The sequence below is a fragment of the Nansenia antarctica genome (assembly GCF_963989245.1).
Source record: "Nansenia antarctica genome assembly, chromosome: 1".
NCBI lineage: Eukaryota > Metazoa > Chordata > Actinopteri > Argentiniformes > Microstomatidae > Nansenia > Nansenia antarctica.
In genome coordinates, this window is record NC_137674.1 from 12,994,048 (window position 1) to 13,012,440 (window position 18,393).

Sequence of the window (18,393 nt, forward strand, 5' to 3'; positions counted from 1 at the left end):
GGTGTGTAAACTAAACACACTCACAGCCACACTCAGGCCCAGGCTGCCATTCCTTTTCCTCAGGTCCACAGCGATCTGCTCCCCGGCCCTCTGAAGACAGATAGACGAGGACCTGGAGCGCACCTCCTGACAAGGAGGGGGTCGGGGGGGCGGGGCCACAGAGACACAGACACACAGAGAATGAGTAACAAGAACGCAATTATACAACTACTGCTCTTTGTGACGTCATACAAATAAACCCATTAATGAACTACCGTTAACCCATTCATCATTTAACATTGACTAAAACCTGTTGACCTGGTGTCGCCTGTGGCAACAAGATAATTCATCTCGACATCAGATTCCTACTGCTACAGGAGGTCTACCTGGGCGTCCAGGATGCGGACCACTGGGATGTGGAGTTTGTTGCCACGTTTGGGAGTGGCCATGTTAGACAGAGCCAGCGCTTCCTCCAGCTCCTCCATGGCTGGCAGGAACTCGGTTCCACTCAGGGTCGTCTGGGAGCTGAAGCCCCTCTCCAGCATCAGCCCCAGACCGCTGGGGGCCAGGGAAGTCTTACTGTCCCTCGGGTTATCTGATGGAAGAGCAGATGCACATTGTTAGCATCATAGCATAATTGCCTTCATATTTTGGCCAAATTGAGATATCTGCCTAACTCTACTCTCCTTTTTTCTCTACTTTGTTTATTGGGTTTTTTGGAGAGCAACAATTATGAATACAGCATTTATAAAAAGTAAAAAGGTACATACAGTTTACACTCTATAGAAAATACTTACAAAATGTAAGGACATACAAACAAAATCAAAAACTTAAAAACAAAACATGACAAAACAAAAAAGAGAAAATAACATACAGACAAAAAATAAATAAAAATAATACAAGTAGGGCTTCCAGTTTCTACAGAGTCGGGAAAGGTCGAGGTCTCAGTGTAGGATAGGATAGGGTCCCATATGAGGTGAAATGTATCAATTGAACCTCTTATAGAATATTTAATTTTTTCTAAGTGGAGGAAAGATAGCAAGTCCTTCAACCAGGAGAATGAGCTTGGAGGACTAGAACTCTTCCAGTGTAATAATATGCGTCTGCGTGCAACAAGGGAGGCAAAAGCAACCACACTAGCACACTTTTTGTTAAGACTGTTCACTAAAGCTGGCATCCCAAAAATTGCTATCAAAGGGCAATATTGAGAGCTCTGGACATAGTGTCAAAAAAGGAAGACCAGTATTCTTTTAATACTGGGCAGGAATAAAACATACAGTATGTGTGTGATCAGCAGAAGAAGAAGAACACCTGTCACAAGTGTCGACCGTGCCGGGGAACAGCTTACTGAGCTTTGCTTTAGTAAAATGACTCCTATGCAAAACTCTACTCTCCTAACACTGCTGATTCACTGTGCATTATTGCCTTTGCCATCAGCCTATTAGAATGCTTGTTACATTCCAAAATCACTATCTGCCCAAGTCATCTCTTTGACATAGGCATTTTTGATACTACATACAAAGATGGCTCGGCTGACCACAAGTGAATCATGACTTAGGCAATTATGCTGTGAGGCTAACAAATATGTATCCAGGATAGTCTCAGTGAGATCAGGTGTGAGTGGGTCCCTGCTCTTACAGCATGGCACTGTGTTTCAAGGAAGGTAGGAAGTGTCTGTATCACTATCTATGTCTGGGTGTTGGGCTTTGTTTTATTGGTCTCTTTACTGTACGAGCATGTGGAAATAAACGTCCTCTGGAGGGCAATTGTATTGTATTGTATGTGCGTACATGTGGGTAGGGTTAAAGCTGGAAGAAACTTGTGTGTGTTGGGGAGGAAGATCAGATCAGTGGTGCGTACATTTGGGCTGGGAGACGATGAGCTCCACCGTGTCAGGGCTGCTCTGCAGGATGGCGGCCGCGGTGGTGAACGTCACGCCCTCCAGGCTGACCTTGTTCAGAGAGATCAGACGTCCACCTGTGGATCAACCGGGAAACACACGGCGTGGAGACGCTGGTCATGAGTAAGCTACACTGCCCTGCAGAGGCTAACCGCAGTAACTACCTTTTTTCCCTCAAAATTTCTTCTCAATATCTGTTTAGTCTTGTGGCAAAGTTTCAGAGTTAAATCTTGCTCCATTTTAGAGAAAAGGGATATAAAGAATTGCAGTATTGCATTTGACTGGATAGTCATTAAAGAACTTTAAACCTTTTTAACTTTTTCTCAGTTTCACTATTTGCGTAGTTACTGCAGTTAGCTTCTGCAGGGCAGTACAGCAGGAGCCAGTGGGCAGCTCTTAAATAGAAGAGGGTGTATGTATATGTTTGAGGAGGGTTATAAAGTGTTATAAAGTCCTGTAGAAGTAGGACAACAGGTAATCCTGAAGGCATTTAAAGAAAGCTAACTCGACCTCTGGATCAATATCTTTGAAATTCCAAGGTGAATATGTATCATATCAATGGTGACAGTTATCTGGAACAGTTAACAGTTAATTTGCAAACGTTCATGAGTTCTGTTACCTATTGCTCATGGATGACATGTTTTTCCAATACAAACCGTGTATCTTAAGCTCTTTCAGTAGGTTCAATTGCATAGACCAGCATGCTTGAATTGAGGAACACTGAGTGCAGTGGGACTGTTTTACTGCTGTATTTGTATATGTATACTAGGGTATTTTAACTACTGAAGTGGTTAGTCAGTAAGGCGCGCGGTAACGTGGGCTGTTCAGTACCTGGTCGGATTCTGCCGTCCCTGTCTGCCGGGCCATCAGGTACGATGGAGGCGATGAAGATGCCCAGGTCCAGCTGACCCGTGTTGTCCTCTCCCAGTATTACAAACCCTGAGACAGGAGGAGAGGGGAGAGAGGAGAGAGAGAACATGAAAGGGAGTTTTGTAATGAACACTAACTGACCTAGTCTATGCTTTTATTCTGCTTTTCTAATTCAAATAAATCCCCTCGCTCCTAATCCCCCTCGTCCATGTCACTTACCGAATCCCAGTTTGGGGTCCTTCCTGAGAGTCACACAGATGATCTCCCTGGGCGGGGTGTCAGCTGTCAAACACAGACGGTTAAGAACCTGCCTGTGTCTATCAAAGAGCACTTAGACGTGTCTACTGTTAAATAACGCAACAGCAACTAAAAATGCCTCTTATGCCTCTTATGATAAATGGAACATACTGTGTCATTTTTATTTTTATTTTTCAGATTTTATCCCTTTTTCACCCAATTTGGTATCCAATTGAACCCAACCTAGCATCCAATTATCCCCTGCCTATTGCGTAGGATCCGCCGCACGACCCCGTGGCCGGCAGCCCCAGAGGAGGCCGCCAGGCAGACTAGCTGACTGGCTCCTCGAGCCCAGCACCGTTATTCCGGCACCCCGGGGGCGCTGTTGCGCGACGGATCCTTGTCCGGAAATATTCCTATACCGCCCTCGGGAGCGGCCGCTCAATATGCCGCTCCCTGTGTGTGCCCCGGCCATATCCGGGTCTGGCGAGCTGGGATTCGATCCCAGTCCCCGGTGGGCAGCTTGCACTAGTGGCTAGTGCTTAGACCGCTACACCACCGCGGGGCTCATACTGTGTCATTTTGAGCTTGATAAAATAAATAGTTCAGATAAAAGGTGGCCCATAGCGATCTTCTGTATGGTCACCTGGCTTTGAGGAGGAGATGGAGAGGACCTCACAGTCCTGTTTTTGTAGCGAGGCGCTGGACATGGTTCTGTGGATGGGCTCTGAAGGGCTGGAACATAGAAACACAGTCATGGATGTCATACTAACGATTACCAAAGTAAATATTCTCTACTGAACTGATTCGTCTACTAAACTGATTCGTCTACTAAACTGATTCTTCTACTAAACTGATTCTTCTACTAAACTGATTCTTCTACTAAACTGATTCTTCTACTAAACTGATTCACCTACGAAACTGATTCGTCTACTAAACTGATTCATCTACTAAACTGATTCGTCTACTTAACTGATTCATCTACGAAACTGATTAATCTACTAAACTGATTCGTCTGCTAAACTGATTCGTCTACTAAACTGATTCATCTAACTAAACTGATTCGTCTACTAAACTGATTCGTCTACTAAACTGATTCGTCTACTAAACTGAGTCATCTAACTAAACTGATTCGTCTACTAAACTGATTCGTCTACTAAACTGATTCGTCTACTAAACTGAGTCATTTAGTGAACTACCTCCAGCTCCGCTCCTCCGTGGTCTCTGGAGGTTCTGGGGGTTCTGGTGGTCTCGGCGTCTCCTGACTGGTCCTCCTCAGCTCCCTCTGCTGGCGGAGCCGCTCCTCCACCTGGGCCGTCAGGTCGGTACAGGACCTGCTGAGCGAGTCCCTCGGCCCTCCGGAAACCGGCAACCCCCCCGACACGTTCAACACCCCCTCAGAGCACGACAGGCGCTTCATGTGGGGGTTACGCAACCGGCACAAAGACATGTACTTCTCGATGTTGTCATCTGGAAAAACACCAACCAGGCAGGGTCATCGCTATACTTGCTGTACTTTCTGTTGTACGTTGTTGTCACCGTATGTGTCACCGAGAGTTATGTCTAGTCTGATCATGGAAAGACTTGGGCCCTAGTAATGGACTATAGAAATGTGAGTAGGTGTGTCTGTGCGTTGGTGTGTGGGCGTTACTGCGGCTCACACTGTTGCTCACCTTGTGCCGTGCAGTGGTTGAGCTGACGAGAGGTCATCTCGCTGTGGAACTTGTGCTGTGCGGAGCAGAAGGTGAGGAGGTACTGTGCGATCTTGGAGCTCTCTGTCACAAAGCTGTGCTTCTTCCCACTGGGACCGCCACACTCGATAGTCAGCTTACGCCGCTGGGGACACAACAAACACGAAGAACATTCAACTACAAATTATTATATATTCTCCCCTGTTCAAAGTAAAGCCTGAACACTACCTGGATCAAGGTACACTGTTTGCCACATAATGACATATAATATAATATAATTGGTGTAAAGACAAAAGTTTCAAAGAGAGGTACACCTCTAGTGCTACATGCAATAAACCCTGACTGTACTTCCGGTGGTTCTTACACCGGTGGAGATGGAGTCGGTCTCTCTCCAGAGGAAACGTCTGGTGACGGTGCGGATGTGGTTCCTCAGCTCGTAGACGATGAGTCCTTTGGCACAGACTCCCAGCACCAGCTCTCCAACCACCGGCTTCTTCTCCTTGCCTACCCGATGGAACGCTACCCCGTACTCTGGCAACTGCTGGGTGATCTGAGAGAGGGGAGGGGTTCCCAAGGAAGGATCAGTGATGTGTGTGTATGTACTGTATCTGTGTGAGTGTGTTTCTGTGTGTGTGTGTGTGTGTGTGTGTGTGCCTCTTCTCCTCTCCCCTTCTGGTGAAAACCATAGAATGTGTACTCATGTTGCATGTAGACATGTCGCGTATGTGTATATATGTGTGTATTTCTAGATATGTTGCTACTTTTAGGTGTTGTCACCTGTGTGTGTGTGTGTGTGTGTGTGTGTGTGTGTGTGTGTGTCTGTGCGTGTGTGTATGTGTATGTGTGTTAATCTAGCTGTGGCTACCTTTAGGTACTCTGTGTGTGTGTGTGTGTGTGTGTGTGTGTGTGTGTGTGTGTGTGTGTGTGTGTGTGTGTACGTGTGTGTGTACGTGTATGTGTGTGTGTGTGTGTTAATCTAGCCCTGGCTACCTTTAGGTACTCTGTCTCTGCCTCCTCAGGCATCATCTGGGCATGGTTGGCATGGAGTCTTGGCAACTCTTCCTTTAGACTGGGCAACGCCATCTTCTCCAGCATACGCTTGGAGACATAGTGCTCTGGTTGGAAGTAGCTCCTCCCATACAGCTGAGCACAAATGTGAACATCCCATCAGAAACAGGTCATTAAGAGACATGCTTGCTCAGACATTCATAGCTCATACATACAAAAATAAATTAAGAAATGCCTCTTTATCTATCTATATGTAGATCATATATCTATATATATATATCTATATGTTCCTCTGGATGTACCGTAATAATAATAATAATAATAATAATAATAATAATAATAATAATAATAATAATAATAATACATTATTCTTTTCTAGACACTCAAAGACGCTTTACAAACTGAAAAGATTGAGTAGTAAAATAAAAATAAACAAAAAATAGATAAAAGAAAGGGGTCTAATTAATCTTTTGATTACTAAATCTAAATCTAAGTGTCTTTGTAGGACAATCTACTCTGTATACTGCAATTACACCTAGATTTTGGGCGGAGAGGCGGCGAACAAGCAACGCCAGCGTCCTCACTCGACCGGCATTTTTTTTGACCGGATGTAATGTGTACCTCAGACACGTAGTCCCCCAACTCAGCCTGCAGAGCGAGAGCAGCCAGGAACGTGCCTGTTTCCTCGTTACAGTACAGCCGGTCCTCCAGGATATCCTTCCGCAACTGCAAGTAGTACTGGTGACGAGTTAGCTTGTGCCTGGGGACATGGTTAAAACAAGATTTCAATGTTTTTATTTAGAAGTGCATTATGCTTTAATTCAGTGTAGGTCTGCATGTATGCTCAGTACTGTATACTTTTATGTCAGTTTATGCAGCTAATGTGTACTGAATAAACCTGTCAAAACGTTTGAGGTACTGTAACTTTTTGCACATTTACATTTGAACTGTTTAACGGAGGCTTTTGTCCAAAGCGACTTACAATTAGAGATTACAGGGACGGTCTCCCTGGAGTAACTTAGGGCTAAGTGCCTTACTCAAGGGTTAGGGTTAGGGCACACTAGTGGTGGTGTTCCCAGGTGGGATTTGAACTCTTTTTGAACTCTGTCCAACTCACTATCCACTAGGCCTCCACTACCCCTGCAATCTGTAACCCCTTCCCTGGTGAATTCAAAATGGGGAGAGAGGGAGTCAAAATTAGGAGAGAGGGAGTCAGGCCTGGCACCAAAACCAACACCTTGGGGGGGCGGGGGGGGACGGGGGGGGGGGGTGTGCTAGCAGTAGCAAGGCTGACGGTGGCTATGGACAGCACTAAACCGATAGACATACTATATGGACCTACATTACATACAAGATGCATGTTTGGGTGGGCTGAGTCCACCCCTACCCACAGTTACCACCAGCCTTGGAGGGAGTAAAGATGAGACTTACAGAATGAAGGAGATGTCATCGACAAAGAATTTGATCCGCAGATAAACCCGAAAGGACGCCATATGCACTTTCTTCCAACTGTCAGGAGCAACTTTGGAGATTTTGGTCTCATTGTCCAGAAAGAAATACTCATCATCTAGGAAATGGGACACACAAAATGAGACAGGTTTGAAGAGACATATGAATTGTGGGCATCTGTTATACTGAATGTGATCCCTGCTTGCTAGACAGACAGACAGACAGACAGACGGACAGACAGACACTCAGAAACACTTAGAGAGACGTACAATCAGACAGATAGACAGAGATTTTTAGTATAGGTTCCTTACCGTCGATAAAGGCTAGTCCAAAGTAGAAGTGTTCTACCAGGTTAGCGTGAGCCACCACCATGTCAAACACATCTCTTCCTCGAGACTTAATATCACAGCGGACCACCAGAACCTGTCCATTAGGCATCACGACATGTACCTCCCTCTGGGACAGGCACGAACGACCCTTCTTAGACTGACACACACACACACACACACACACACACACACACACACACACACACACACACACACACACAGAGAGAGAGAGAGAGAGGATGAAGACAGAGGATCAATCTATCTGCATTTACAGTAACATACAACATACAACATCAAATGGACAAGAGAGAAAAAACAAGTCTTGGACAAAAGAGGTCAAGAAATGTTTCTGTTTACCACAATGGATCCAGGAAGCTCCAGAACGATGTGCTGCTCTTCCGCCATCCTGATAAACTCAGGATCCTGACGACACACACACACACACACACACACACACACACACACATACACACACACACACAATAATATGAGAGTCATTATGCGTCATTCATGCTGTGCGGCTTTATATTTCTATTTTCATCATTATCATCAGCTTATCTTGGCTTTAAATAGATAGATAGATAGACAGTTAGATAGATAGATAGACAGATAGATAGATAGAGAGATTCACATTTACCTTGGCTTTTCTCTGTGTGATTGAGGCCTCGTTGAAGGCAATGAAGGGACTATGAGGTCTGGGCGAACCCTTAAAGGCAGGCGGAAGGTAGGGGCTCCGGGAGAGAGAGCTACTGCTGCTGTCCCTGTGACGGAGACCATGAGGGAGTCTGAGGGAACGGGAGAGAGGGAGAGAGAAGGAGAGAGAAAGAGAGAGAGGAGTGTGTGAAAGTGAGTGAGGAACAACGCATAAATCTGGTGGGAGTGGGAGTCACTCACTCACTCAGACATTGTCCCACATCTGATGTTTGTATGTGTTTACCTGTCTGTAAGGGTATTTACCTGTCTTTGTTGGTCATAAAGAGTGTGTGTGTGTGTGTGTGTGTGTGTGTGTGTGTGTGTCTGTGTGTCTGTGTGTGTGGGTGTGTGTGTGTGTGTGTGTGTGTGTGTGTGTGTGTACCTGTCTGTGGGGGAGCTCCGTGGTTTCTGTCTCCAGGGTCGGAGGGGTAAACTTCCTGAAAAACATACTGAACACACAGATAGCACTGTAACATACTGAATACACAGACAGCACTGTAACATACTGAACACACAGATAGCACTGTAACATACTGAACACACAGACAGCACTGTAACATACTGAACACACAGATAGCACTGTAACATACTGAACACACAGACAGCACTGTAACATACTGAACACACAGACAGCACTGTAACATACTGAACACACAGATAGCACTGTAACATACTGAACACACAGACAGCACTGTAACATACTGAACACACAGACAGCACTGTAAGAGCAGAGTAGAAGATGTTTTGTTTCTGTCTTTACTGAATAATGTCTTTAATCAAAATGTAGAGAAAGCGTTTGCCACATGTTAAATGTAATATAATGCAATAAGAAGAACAGTAATTATTTCTAGACGCAGCTTCTTCTACAAGTGTCTCATCAACCAGTGAAGAGCAAACCCGTCTCATATCTCATGTAAGTGAACATACGTTCCTGGATTCATCAGTGTCACCATACAACAACAGTAAACTTTGTGCCACTTCACTACATATCAAGACTCATTCCTCAGAGAAACATAACCAACAGAATTCAGGCGGTACAAACTAACCTAAACTAATCTAAAGGGAACCACTGTTGTTCCTTTTGCATTTCAAAACGTTTTTTCTCTAGTTTGTTCACAATCGACACAACCCAGCAGCTCACCTGACTTTGTATCAGAGTCTACTGAGTACCTTTGGCTCTCCCCTCTCACAGCACTCCCTCCTCTGTCGTCCGGGTACGGCCCTTTCTTACCTGTCCAGGTAAAAGCAGGTAAAGCACCATGTGAGAGACGAATGATAATAGCAATGTTTGCGTAAACACACACACGTTCCACTCAGGAGAGTTAGCTGTCCCTGAGGAGAGTTGTTTGCCCAGTGTTGGGACTGAGATGAAGAGACTAGAGACACTAAATCCTTGATTACTAGTTCTCACTGGGGACCTAATCCTGCACTGCCTTTAGGTTTAAACCTTAATCCTATTGACCAATAGATTTACTGAAAGGAACAATGGACTTGGACTACGTCGGTGTGTTGTCAGAAACTAAAGATCAAATTCACCATTTAACCTGCTTTGGGGTTTACATGCCAGAATACAACCTAATCCAAAGAATCAGTCGGGATGAATGTTTTGGCAGCATGATGGTTTTCAACCCTCAATAGTGATCACATCTGACAACTAACAGCCAATAGTGGAGATAAGGACAGGATCAAACTAACAGGGTGAGAAGCCAGAAGGCTGTGGGTGAAAGTCTTTTTTCACTCTGAATTGAAAAGAAGTGACTCACTATTGGGTTTTGTGATGTAATATCTGTGTAATATATGTGTGTGTAATATCCTATTGAAGAAAGAAAAGGTGTTGGAGGTCAAATGTGTCATGGCGTGGTGAAAAGGTCGGGAATTGTGAAACCTCGCAATCGAGCCAAACAAGTCTTGTGAAAAAAGTTTGTTTCCTGAGGGTTAGCTGACAACCCCACTGACAGATGACAAGTAGATAATGACAGGTAGTGTAATGGGGGAGTGGTCAGGGTGGAGTTAACCAGCTATTGTTCCCACCCATTACCTACCTGTGAAAAGTGGCTGTGAATACTGTGAGGCAGAATTGTTCAGCTCGTTGATTTGGGGGGTATCAACATTCAAATATGCATGACTTCTTCAACTTGTTTCAGTGTATGACACATCATTTGAAAGCTTACAATCTACCCTTTCATTTCATAACAGAAAAATTACATTGCCCTACTTGGGGACCTTTCCATCAGACCCTTTCACAATGTGTTAAAAGGTGGTCCTTACCATGCAGCCTCTCTCTGATCATTTGGCTCCTCCCACTAAGAGGGATGACGCTTTCTGGCTGAGATCCGTGGTCCCCCTGGAAAACAATCTGCTGTTTACATGACATCATGAGTCTGTGAATGGTTCAAAGGTCCAAAGATAGATGGATGGATGGATGGATGGATGGATGGATGGATGGATGGATGGATGGATGGATGGATGGATGGATGGATGGATGGATGGATGGATGGATGGATGGATGGACAGACAGACGGACGGATGGACGGAGGACAGACAGACACTCACTCATGCATGCATGCACGCACTCACACACACACACACACACACACACACACACACAAGCACACAGACACACACACAAGCACGCATACGGACACACACACACACACACACACACACTCACACACACAAGCACACAAGCACACAGACACACACACAAGCATGCATACGGACACACACACACTCACACACACACACACACACACAGGCACACAGGCACACAGGCACACACACACACACACACACACACACACAAGCACACAAGCACACAGACACACACACAAGCACGCATTTGGACACACACACACACACACACACACAAACACACACACAGGTACACACACACACACCACACACACAGGCACACAGACATGCACACAGACACACACACACACACAGGCACACACACGCACACACAGGCACACGCACACACACACACACACACAGGTACACAGGCACACACACACATGCACACACACACACAGGTACACAGGCACACACACGCACACACACACACAGGTACACAGGCACACACACACACGCACACACACACACAGGTACACAGGCACACACACACACACACACACACAGAGACTCACTGAGTCACGGAGAACGTCCTCGACCAGTTGTCTGATGACTTTGTTTGGAGGTGGGAGCAGGGAGGCTTTCTGCTGAGACTCACAGGCCTCCAGGATGGAGTTGAGACTCACTCTGCGATGGGGCAGGTCCTCGCACATGCTCAGTAGGAGGCTGTTCACATTGTCACTCAACTGGACCGGCTGGGACAGAGAGGGGACCAGAATGACAGATTAGTACGATGGTGCTCAGAACAAAACACCACAAACACTGAAGGATAGGCTCTGTCTTAGATAGAGGACGTTTGGTGAAAAGGTAGTTACCTCTAGGTAAAGGCACCTAAAGGTAGCTATCTATCTACAGAAACAGGACATGTCACAGAGGTCCATATTTGGCCCTCTTGTCAATCATCTGGCTATCACTATTGGGTATCGCTATAAGAAATAAACTGTCTTAAGTGTTTGGTCTCCTGCAGAAAAGGCTTTGCAGTAAAAGGGCGACCCACCTGATTCTGAGGTAGATGGTAATCAACTGACCAGTAGAGCGTCATGCCCAGTGAATACACCAGCATCTGAGAAAGGAGATGTAGCAGAGAGACAAATACAGCTATGAAACAATATCAACAAGACACCAATCCCTCTGAAAAGACTCAAATAACACTTTACATCAACATATTACATGCCTACATATTGTGTCCCGGGTCCTGCATTGTTCATGTGGCCTACATAGGTGCAGCACTTCTAAGGCTGTATTTCCCTAGCGTGGGTGCCAGTCTGTTTGTGCTACAGGCAACTCCCTTGCCGTTGTCCTGCCATAAAGAATGCTGCATAAATCAGAAATAGACTGCAGTAACCTGGGATAGTATTTCCCTTACAGGTCCACTAGATGGCAGGCTTACGCTTCCATCTGGCCTTGCGGGAGCCTGTCAAGGTACATCTCTGATCAGTTTACCGTGGATATTATTCTAACCTTAGTAATAATTAGACGTTTCATATAAAACTGACCTTAGATCAGCATCCAGATGCAACTTCACCCTTAGCTAGGATGGGTTTTCAAGATTACGTGATGTTGATAGTGTTGCCCTTGTTGTATGTTTAGTTTTACAATGTTGAAGGGTTGGGGTGGAGTAAGCTGATCCTACATGTCGTTAACCTCATAGCATAATTGCCTAAGTCATATTCTGGCCAGAGTTAACTCTCTTAACTCTGCCTAACTCTACTGTCCTAACACTGCTGATTCACTGTGCATTATTGCCTATGCCATCAGCCTGTCAGAATGCTTGTTACATTCCAAAATCACTATCTGCCCAAGTCATCTCTTTGACATAGGCATTTTTAACACTACATACGAACATGGCTCGGCTGACCACAAGTGCAGCATGACTTCAGTAGCCCAGCCTACTGACCTTCTACCCTGAGCCCAGCCTACTGACCTACCCTGAGCCCAGACTACTGACCCAGGCTACTGACCTTCTACCCTGAGCCCAGCCTACTGACCTTCTACCCTGAGCCCAGCCTACTGACCCAGCCTACTGACCTTCTACCCTGAGCCCAGACTACTGACCCAGACTACTGACCTTCTACCCTGAGCCCAGCCTACTGACCTTCTACCCTGAGCCCAGCCTACTGACCTTCTACCCTGAGCCCAGCCTACTGACCTTCTACCCTGAGCCCAGCCTACTGACCTTCTACCCTGAGCCCAGCCTACTGACCTTCTACCCTGAGCCCAGCCTACTGACCTTCTACCCTGAGCCCAGGCTACTGACCTTCTACCCTGAGCCCAGCCTACTGACCTTCTACCCTGAGCCCAGACTACTGACCTTCTACCCTGAGCCCAGACTACTGACCTTCTACCCTGAGCCCAGCCTACTGACCTTCTACCCTGAGCCCAGCCTACTGGCCTTCTACCCTGAGCCCAGCCTACTGACCTTCTACCCTGAGCCCAGGCTACTGACCTTCTACCCTGAGCCCAGACTACTGACCTTCTACCCTGAGCCCAGCCTACTGACCTTCTACCCTGAGCCCAGACTACTGACCTTCTACCCTGAGCCCAGACTACTGACCCAGCCTACTGACCTTCTACCCTGAGCCCAGCCTACTGACCTACCCTGAGCCCAGACTACTGACCTTCTCCATAGCAGACTTGGATGAGCTGCAACGCCCCTGCAGCATCTCTGGAGCAGTGAAGGTGGACGCCTCCTCTGACACGTCACAGTTCTTAAACGCCAGTATGCCAGAGGCCGAGAGCAGCAGGGACGTGGGACTTATGATGTTATACATGCTGCTGTGACCTAGAAAGAAAGCAAACAGAAATAAGACACATAGAAGGTGTCTGAATAATGTGTCATTACATCACGTCTGTCAACAAACACGTCTTCGGAAAGAGAAAGGTGGATAGAAATACTTTTGACTAAATCAATTCAAATCTATACCTAAAGACCCATTATTTGATCACTGACATAAGGACCTTTTCTGTTTCATGATTGTAATGCTTATATTTTCATATAATGTGTAGGAGATATCCACCTGTGAAAAGCCCTTTTGGTTTCTTCACTACATTGGAATTGAGGAGACAACCACCATTCATCTACGTACAGTGGGATAACGGTGTCTGTTGGTTCTACCTTTGTAGGAGACGTCGACCAGAGACTCTGCAGTGCCGAGCAGCAGGGACCAGACCTCGTTCTCCAGCAGGGGTCCTGCCCGAGCCTCCAACACCTCCGCTAACGTCACAAACGTGCTGCTGCTCATCCTGCACACACCCCACACACACTCCTAGGCACAGAAATATATATCAGTCAATAGCATATCCCAAGCGTCAACGAGCACACACACACACATTTGACACAGACAGACAGACAGACACTCACTCACTCACTCACTCACTCACTCACTCACTCACTCGCTCACACACGTGCACACACACACACACACACACACACACACACACACACACAGCTACGGTCAGAGATGCATCTGTCCACTTACTTCCCACATATCAAACATTTGGTCTTGAGTGTTTAAGTTGGAGAGACTGGTCCTTCATTTGGCATCAACTCAGCCACATGTGTAATAAATCTCTTCCTGTATGTATGTACTCCAGTTGGAGTCTCCCTTTCTCCCAGCTCTCTCTCCTCTTACATCCCTCTTTCTGTCTTTCCTATTCCCCTCCTGAAGACAAGACAAGCTCATTTAAAGACATAGAGAGTCTGATTGGATTCCATAAGCCCCCCCCCCGTGCCTGGTTCTCTCCCCCCGCCCACCCCCCACCGCCTCCTCCACCACCACCACCACCACCACCACCACCACCACCCTTCGCCCCATAATAGGCTTTCACTGAGCCTGACAGATCTATCGAACTCCAACACTGCTGCTTTGAAGGGACAGTTTGAAGGGACGAGGAAAACATGTTTTTACGGTCTCAGTCAAACATAATTAGGACATTAGACATCCTATGACTACATCGCTCTCTTGTGACTGACCTATATCGTCACATCTTGTCCTGTTTCAGACCTAGTCATGTTACCAGTAAATTCACAGTTATTAGTCTGTTTAAATGCAGCATTTACACATCATCCTGGATCATTCTGCTGGCTGTTGTCTGCAACTAAACAGGGTTGCTTGGTACCTGGATGGGAGACCACCTGGGAAAATCACAATGCTACTGGAGGTGATGTTGGACTGGGGGCCCCCCAGGGCCAATTGAGGGTAACCCTAACCCCCTTCTGAGAAGATCTTAACAGTTAACACTTGAGTGTTGGTCTTTGCATATGTAGGCACTGGCTTTTACACCAATCCTTTAAATCTGAATGAGGGAGTGTACACTTCAAGGGAATGGGTAGGAGTACGGGTGTAACATCTATGGCCACCTAATCATAGACAATGTCAATTCTGCGTCATGATTATTATAATGTCATCACGATAAATTCAGATTCGAATGCTGCTGTCTTGGAGGATAGTCTGAATCTATGATTGATTCCATCCACTCACGGTCATTTTGTGAGGCAGAGAGCTCTCGTCTAGCCCACGCCACAGCTATTCCTAATCTGACATTCTCAGCACTTAGCTAAACGATTCCTAGAATGACTGTAGGTCACCAGTAAAGACACTAACCCTACAGTATGTAACTGTCTGCACTGGTAACTTAAATCCCATAAATCTTCTAGATTTACCTCCTCACAGTTGTTGAAGTGCTTGTCCTTGATTTGTGTGACACCTTTATCCAAAGTGACTTTTAGTACAGTAAGGCCCAATCCCATTTCTTATTTTTACCCCCACTCCTCGTTTTTGAGTGCCACTCGCTTTTCGGCTTGCCCCTCGGAACAGAGTTACAAGGGGTAGTGTAGTGGTGAAATCTTCCCCTAAGAAATGGGACAACCCTTCAAGACCCTGAAACGTCATCAGTATAGTATCATAGAAAAGCTTGGACGCTCGCGATTCGTTCACAATTCGTTCACACTTAATATGTTTCATGCTATCAACCGATCAAACAAGTCATCAAATAAAAAAGAACAATGCTTCATTACCGGGCCAGTTCATGACAGAATAATGGGGGTGATCTGTAGGCTAGCAACCCATGCTCCTACCCTGCCAATCTGCACTGATATTAGAGGAGCGGTAACAAGTGCAACAACTTCGCTGCTGGAAAAAACTCTAGCCCTATGTTGGATCTTTCTTAAGTTACTTGTTGGATAATAATCAATAATATACTTCTGAGTTTTAAGACGATTTATTTAAACAAAGTACAGTTTACAAAAATACAGCTGCTGCTGGTGGTCAGGAATGATGAGAGCTGGCTGTGGTCATCAGAAAAAGATGCTGGGATCAGAGAGAGAGAGTTGGTTTCATTTGTCCCCACCTTTATACCTTTTGGTATGCAAATATAACTTCAACAATGGCCCTATCATTTTTACTGTAGGGATGCTTGAAGTGTGAAAAGAAGGAGACCCTAAAATGATGTCACCCTGGCCTAATGTCATTCCAGGTTAAAGGTCAGGGCAGATTCATAGGAAGTCATCCTAAAATGCCCATATAAGGACAGCACTTCCTGAGGCAAAAACATATGGCTCTTGTTACAAGATGTCATAAAACACCCATTTGTCAGCAGACAAAGCCAAAATAGCCATAGCCAAAAAGCCTAACCCTAAGTAATACAGTCCATGCATGTGTGTGTTTAAGTAAAATATACTACACCTACCCCTCCATCCCAACAACAATCGGGACACCTTATCCCTACATGTGAACGCGCAAAACGGAGGAGTAGGGCTACGGTAAGTGGTAGGGGCAAGGGGTGAAATGGGATTGGGCCTAAGTGCGTATGGTCCCTGTGACCAACTGAGCCAACCAGGACCACATTAGCTCACTCATGGATTCCATTTGACCCTTGGCATGCTAATCTCCGATAGATAGAGAGAGTATTCCCTATGGAGTCAAAGCATGCTGTGTTTAACACCTTTTCATGCAACATCAATAACTACGTTAATACGTTTATACGGTATCTGATTAAATATCTGATTAAATCTGACCAAATTTGACCAAAATACCATGTCACACGTGATCTGTAAGAGAAGTAACCCATGCTGGATATCAGCTTTTGTAGATCAAAAAGTGCATCTGTACATCCAGTTAAGCGGTCGAAAGTATCATCATCACCTATTATGACAACCAAATTAAATAACTATCCATTTGTCGCTACATTGATAGGGGGGTGTACAAATGACAGACCCTGTGCTCTACTGCCCATGTCCATAAATAAGTGCCATGCCACATTGGCGTGTTTATTACGTGAACGTTATTTGACATACAAATATCCTGATGATGTTCAGTAACAAGCTGTACAGTACGACAGATCTAGTTTCACACCAAGTCAGCTTGCCTGGCCAAGAACCTGTGACCATTTAAAATATTTGAACCCACGCCCCAGTGGTCACAACAAGGCAAGTGTAACTGGTGGGGACTGAACCAGGGACCTTTCACATGGATGCCACATATACTGTTATAACAAGAGGACATTCTTGTGGTAGAAAGGTTATATCTGGGCTTGGAAGTCGAAGGCAGGCCTACCTCATCACAAGAGCGTGATTCCAAATCACTTCTGCTACACAAGCAAACTTCCTACCCAAATAGGACGTAGACCTTTTGGTAGAGGCCACAGAACATTGTCTTTAAAAACTGGTGAGATCTTGAGTGTATGTCTGAAAAACAATTGTCGTTCTGGATAATGTGAATACAATGAAAAGTGCTATGTATTTGAGGTGAACCCATGGGAATTACTCAGCAGCTATAGTTCTATCTCTCACAAAACCTGAAATTACTGCAAAACAACCCTCAGATTCATACACAACTCTCACATTAAATATAGAGCCACACACATGTACAGTATACCAACAACTACCAGTTGCAAATGCAATTATAGCTAATATACTAGGAATTGCATGTTGTTGTTATCGTTGTTGTTTTAAAACATGCCAGTATGAATGTCTGCGGGTATACTGTACAGAAGTCACAACACAATTCTTAGTTGTTGTTTTTCTTGCAAAAAAAAAAAAAGAAGTAACGTTTCCCTTTGACATTTCAATAGTAGTGTCAATAACGTATGTGTGAAAGTTTGTGGACATGGCAGAGGACATCTTACAAACAACAGAACATTTGAAGTAACTGAGATCATGCAAACACAGTGCCAAACTATCCAAGTAGGCAATTTCTTGTTTTACATGTAGGGGCTATTTGAAAAGAAAGGACATTGGACACGTTATGCTTTCATGGGCCAGATTGTTTACCTGGTAGCATGTGTGAAGAATCCAGTAGTCGTTAATAGGGTCTCCAGCAAGGCTGAAATAATATAATCCTCATGATCATTGCATGTTGTTTGTTTTGGCGTCCTCTCGGTAACTAAGAGCTACCACTCCAATAGGCAATAATGCATGACTGCCACTATGTACACTAGTGTCACACTCTGCCGCGATCCGTAGCAGTCTCATTCATTTCCTCCATAGCCAATGAATGAGTAGACTGTCGGCATTCTGTGTTTCGAAACTTTTTCGGTAAATGAGCACTATGTTTAGCCTTCCCGTCCCTAATAACTCAATTGGATTACAGACGCGCAGTTAAGCATC

At 45.3% G+C, this 18,393-nt stretch overlaps 1 protein-coding gene across 1 annotated transcript in view; it reads right to left on the bottom strand.

Moving 5' to 3' along the window:
• The window catches only part of ptpn20 (protein tyrosine phosphatase non-receptor type 20), a gene marked incomplete at both ends in the record, with an annotated part of 38,002 nt that extends 22,728 nt beyond the window's left edge, over nucleotides 1-15,274 (bottom strand). Inside the window, 22 exons of the mRNA XM_080529865.1 lie at nucleotides 25-126; nucleotides 366-574; nucleotides 1,840-1,956; nucleotides 2,711-2,818; nucleotides 2,969-3,031; nucleotides 3,633-3,721; nucleotides 4,186-4,456; nucleotides 4,660-4,822; nucleotides 5,042-5,227; nucleotides 5,668-5,820; nucleotides 6,307-6,445; nucleotides 7,117-7,252; nucleotides 7,446-7,620; nucleotides 7,821-7,886; nucleotides 8,101-8,224; nucleotides 9,327-9,387; nucleotides 10,425-10,500; nucleotides 11,303-11,482; nucleotides 11,785-11,850; nucleotides 13,406-13,569; nucleotides 13,903-14,053; nucleotides 15,269-15,274. Of these exons, the coding sequence (XP_080385991.1) occupies nucleotides 25-126; nucleotides 366-574; nucleotides 1,840-1,956; nucleotides 2,711-2,818; nucleotides 2,969-3,031; nucleotides 3,633-3,721; nucleotides 4,186-4,456; nucleotides 4,660-4,822; nucleotides 5,042-5,227; nucleotides 5,668-5,820; nucleotides 6,307-6,445; nucleotides 7,117-7,252; nucleotides 7,446-7,620; nucleotides 7,821-7,886; nucleotides 8,101-8,224; nucleotides 9,327-9,387; nucleotides 10,425-10,500; nucleotides 11,303-11,482; nucleotides 11,785-11,850; nucleotides 13,406-13,569; nucleotides 13,903-14,053; nucleotides 15,269-15,274 (2,805 nt within the window). The remainder of the gene's footprint in view (nucleotides 1-24; nucleotides 127-365; nucleotides 575-1,839; nucleotides 1,957-2,710; nucleotides 2,819-2,968; nucleotides 3,032-3,632; nucleotides 3,722-4,185; nucleotides 4,457-4,659; nucleotides 4,823-5,041; nucleotides 5,228-5,667; nucleotides 5,821-6,306; nucleotides 6,446-7,116; nucleotides 7,253-7,445; nucleotides 7,621-7,820; nucleotides 7,887-8,100; nucleotides 8,225-9,326; nucleotides 9,388-10,424; nucleotides 10,501-11,302; nucleotides 11,483-11,784; nucleotides 11,851-13,405; nucleotides 13,570-13,902; nucleotides 14,054-15,268) is intronic.
• Between the last annotated feature and the right edge of the window lie 3,119 nt (nucleotides 15,275-18,393).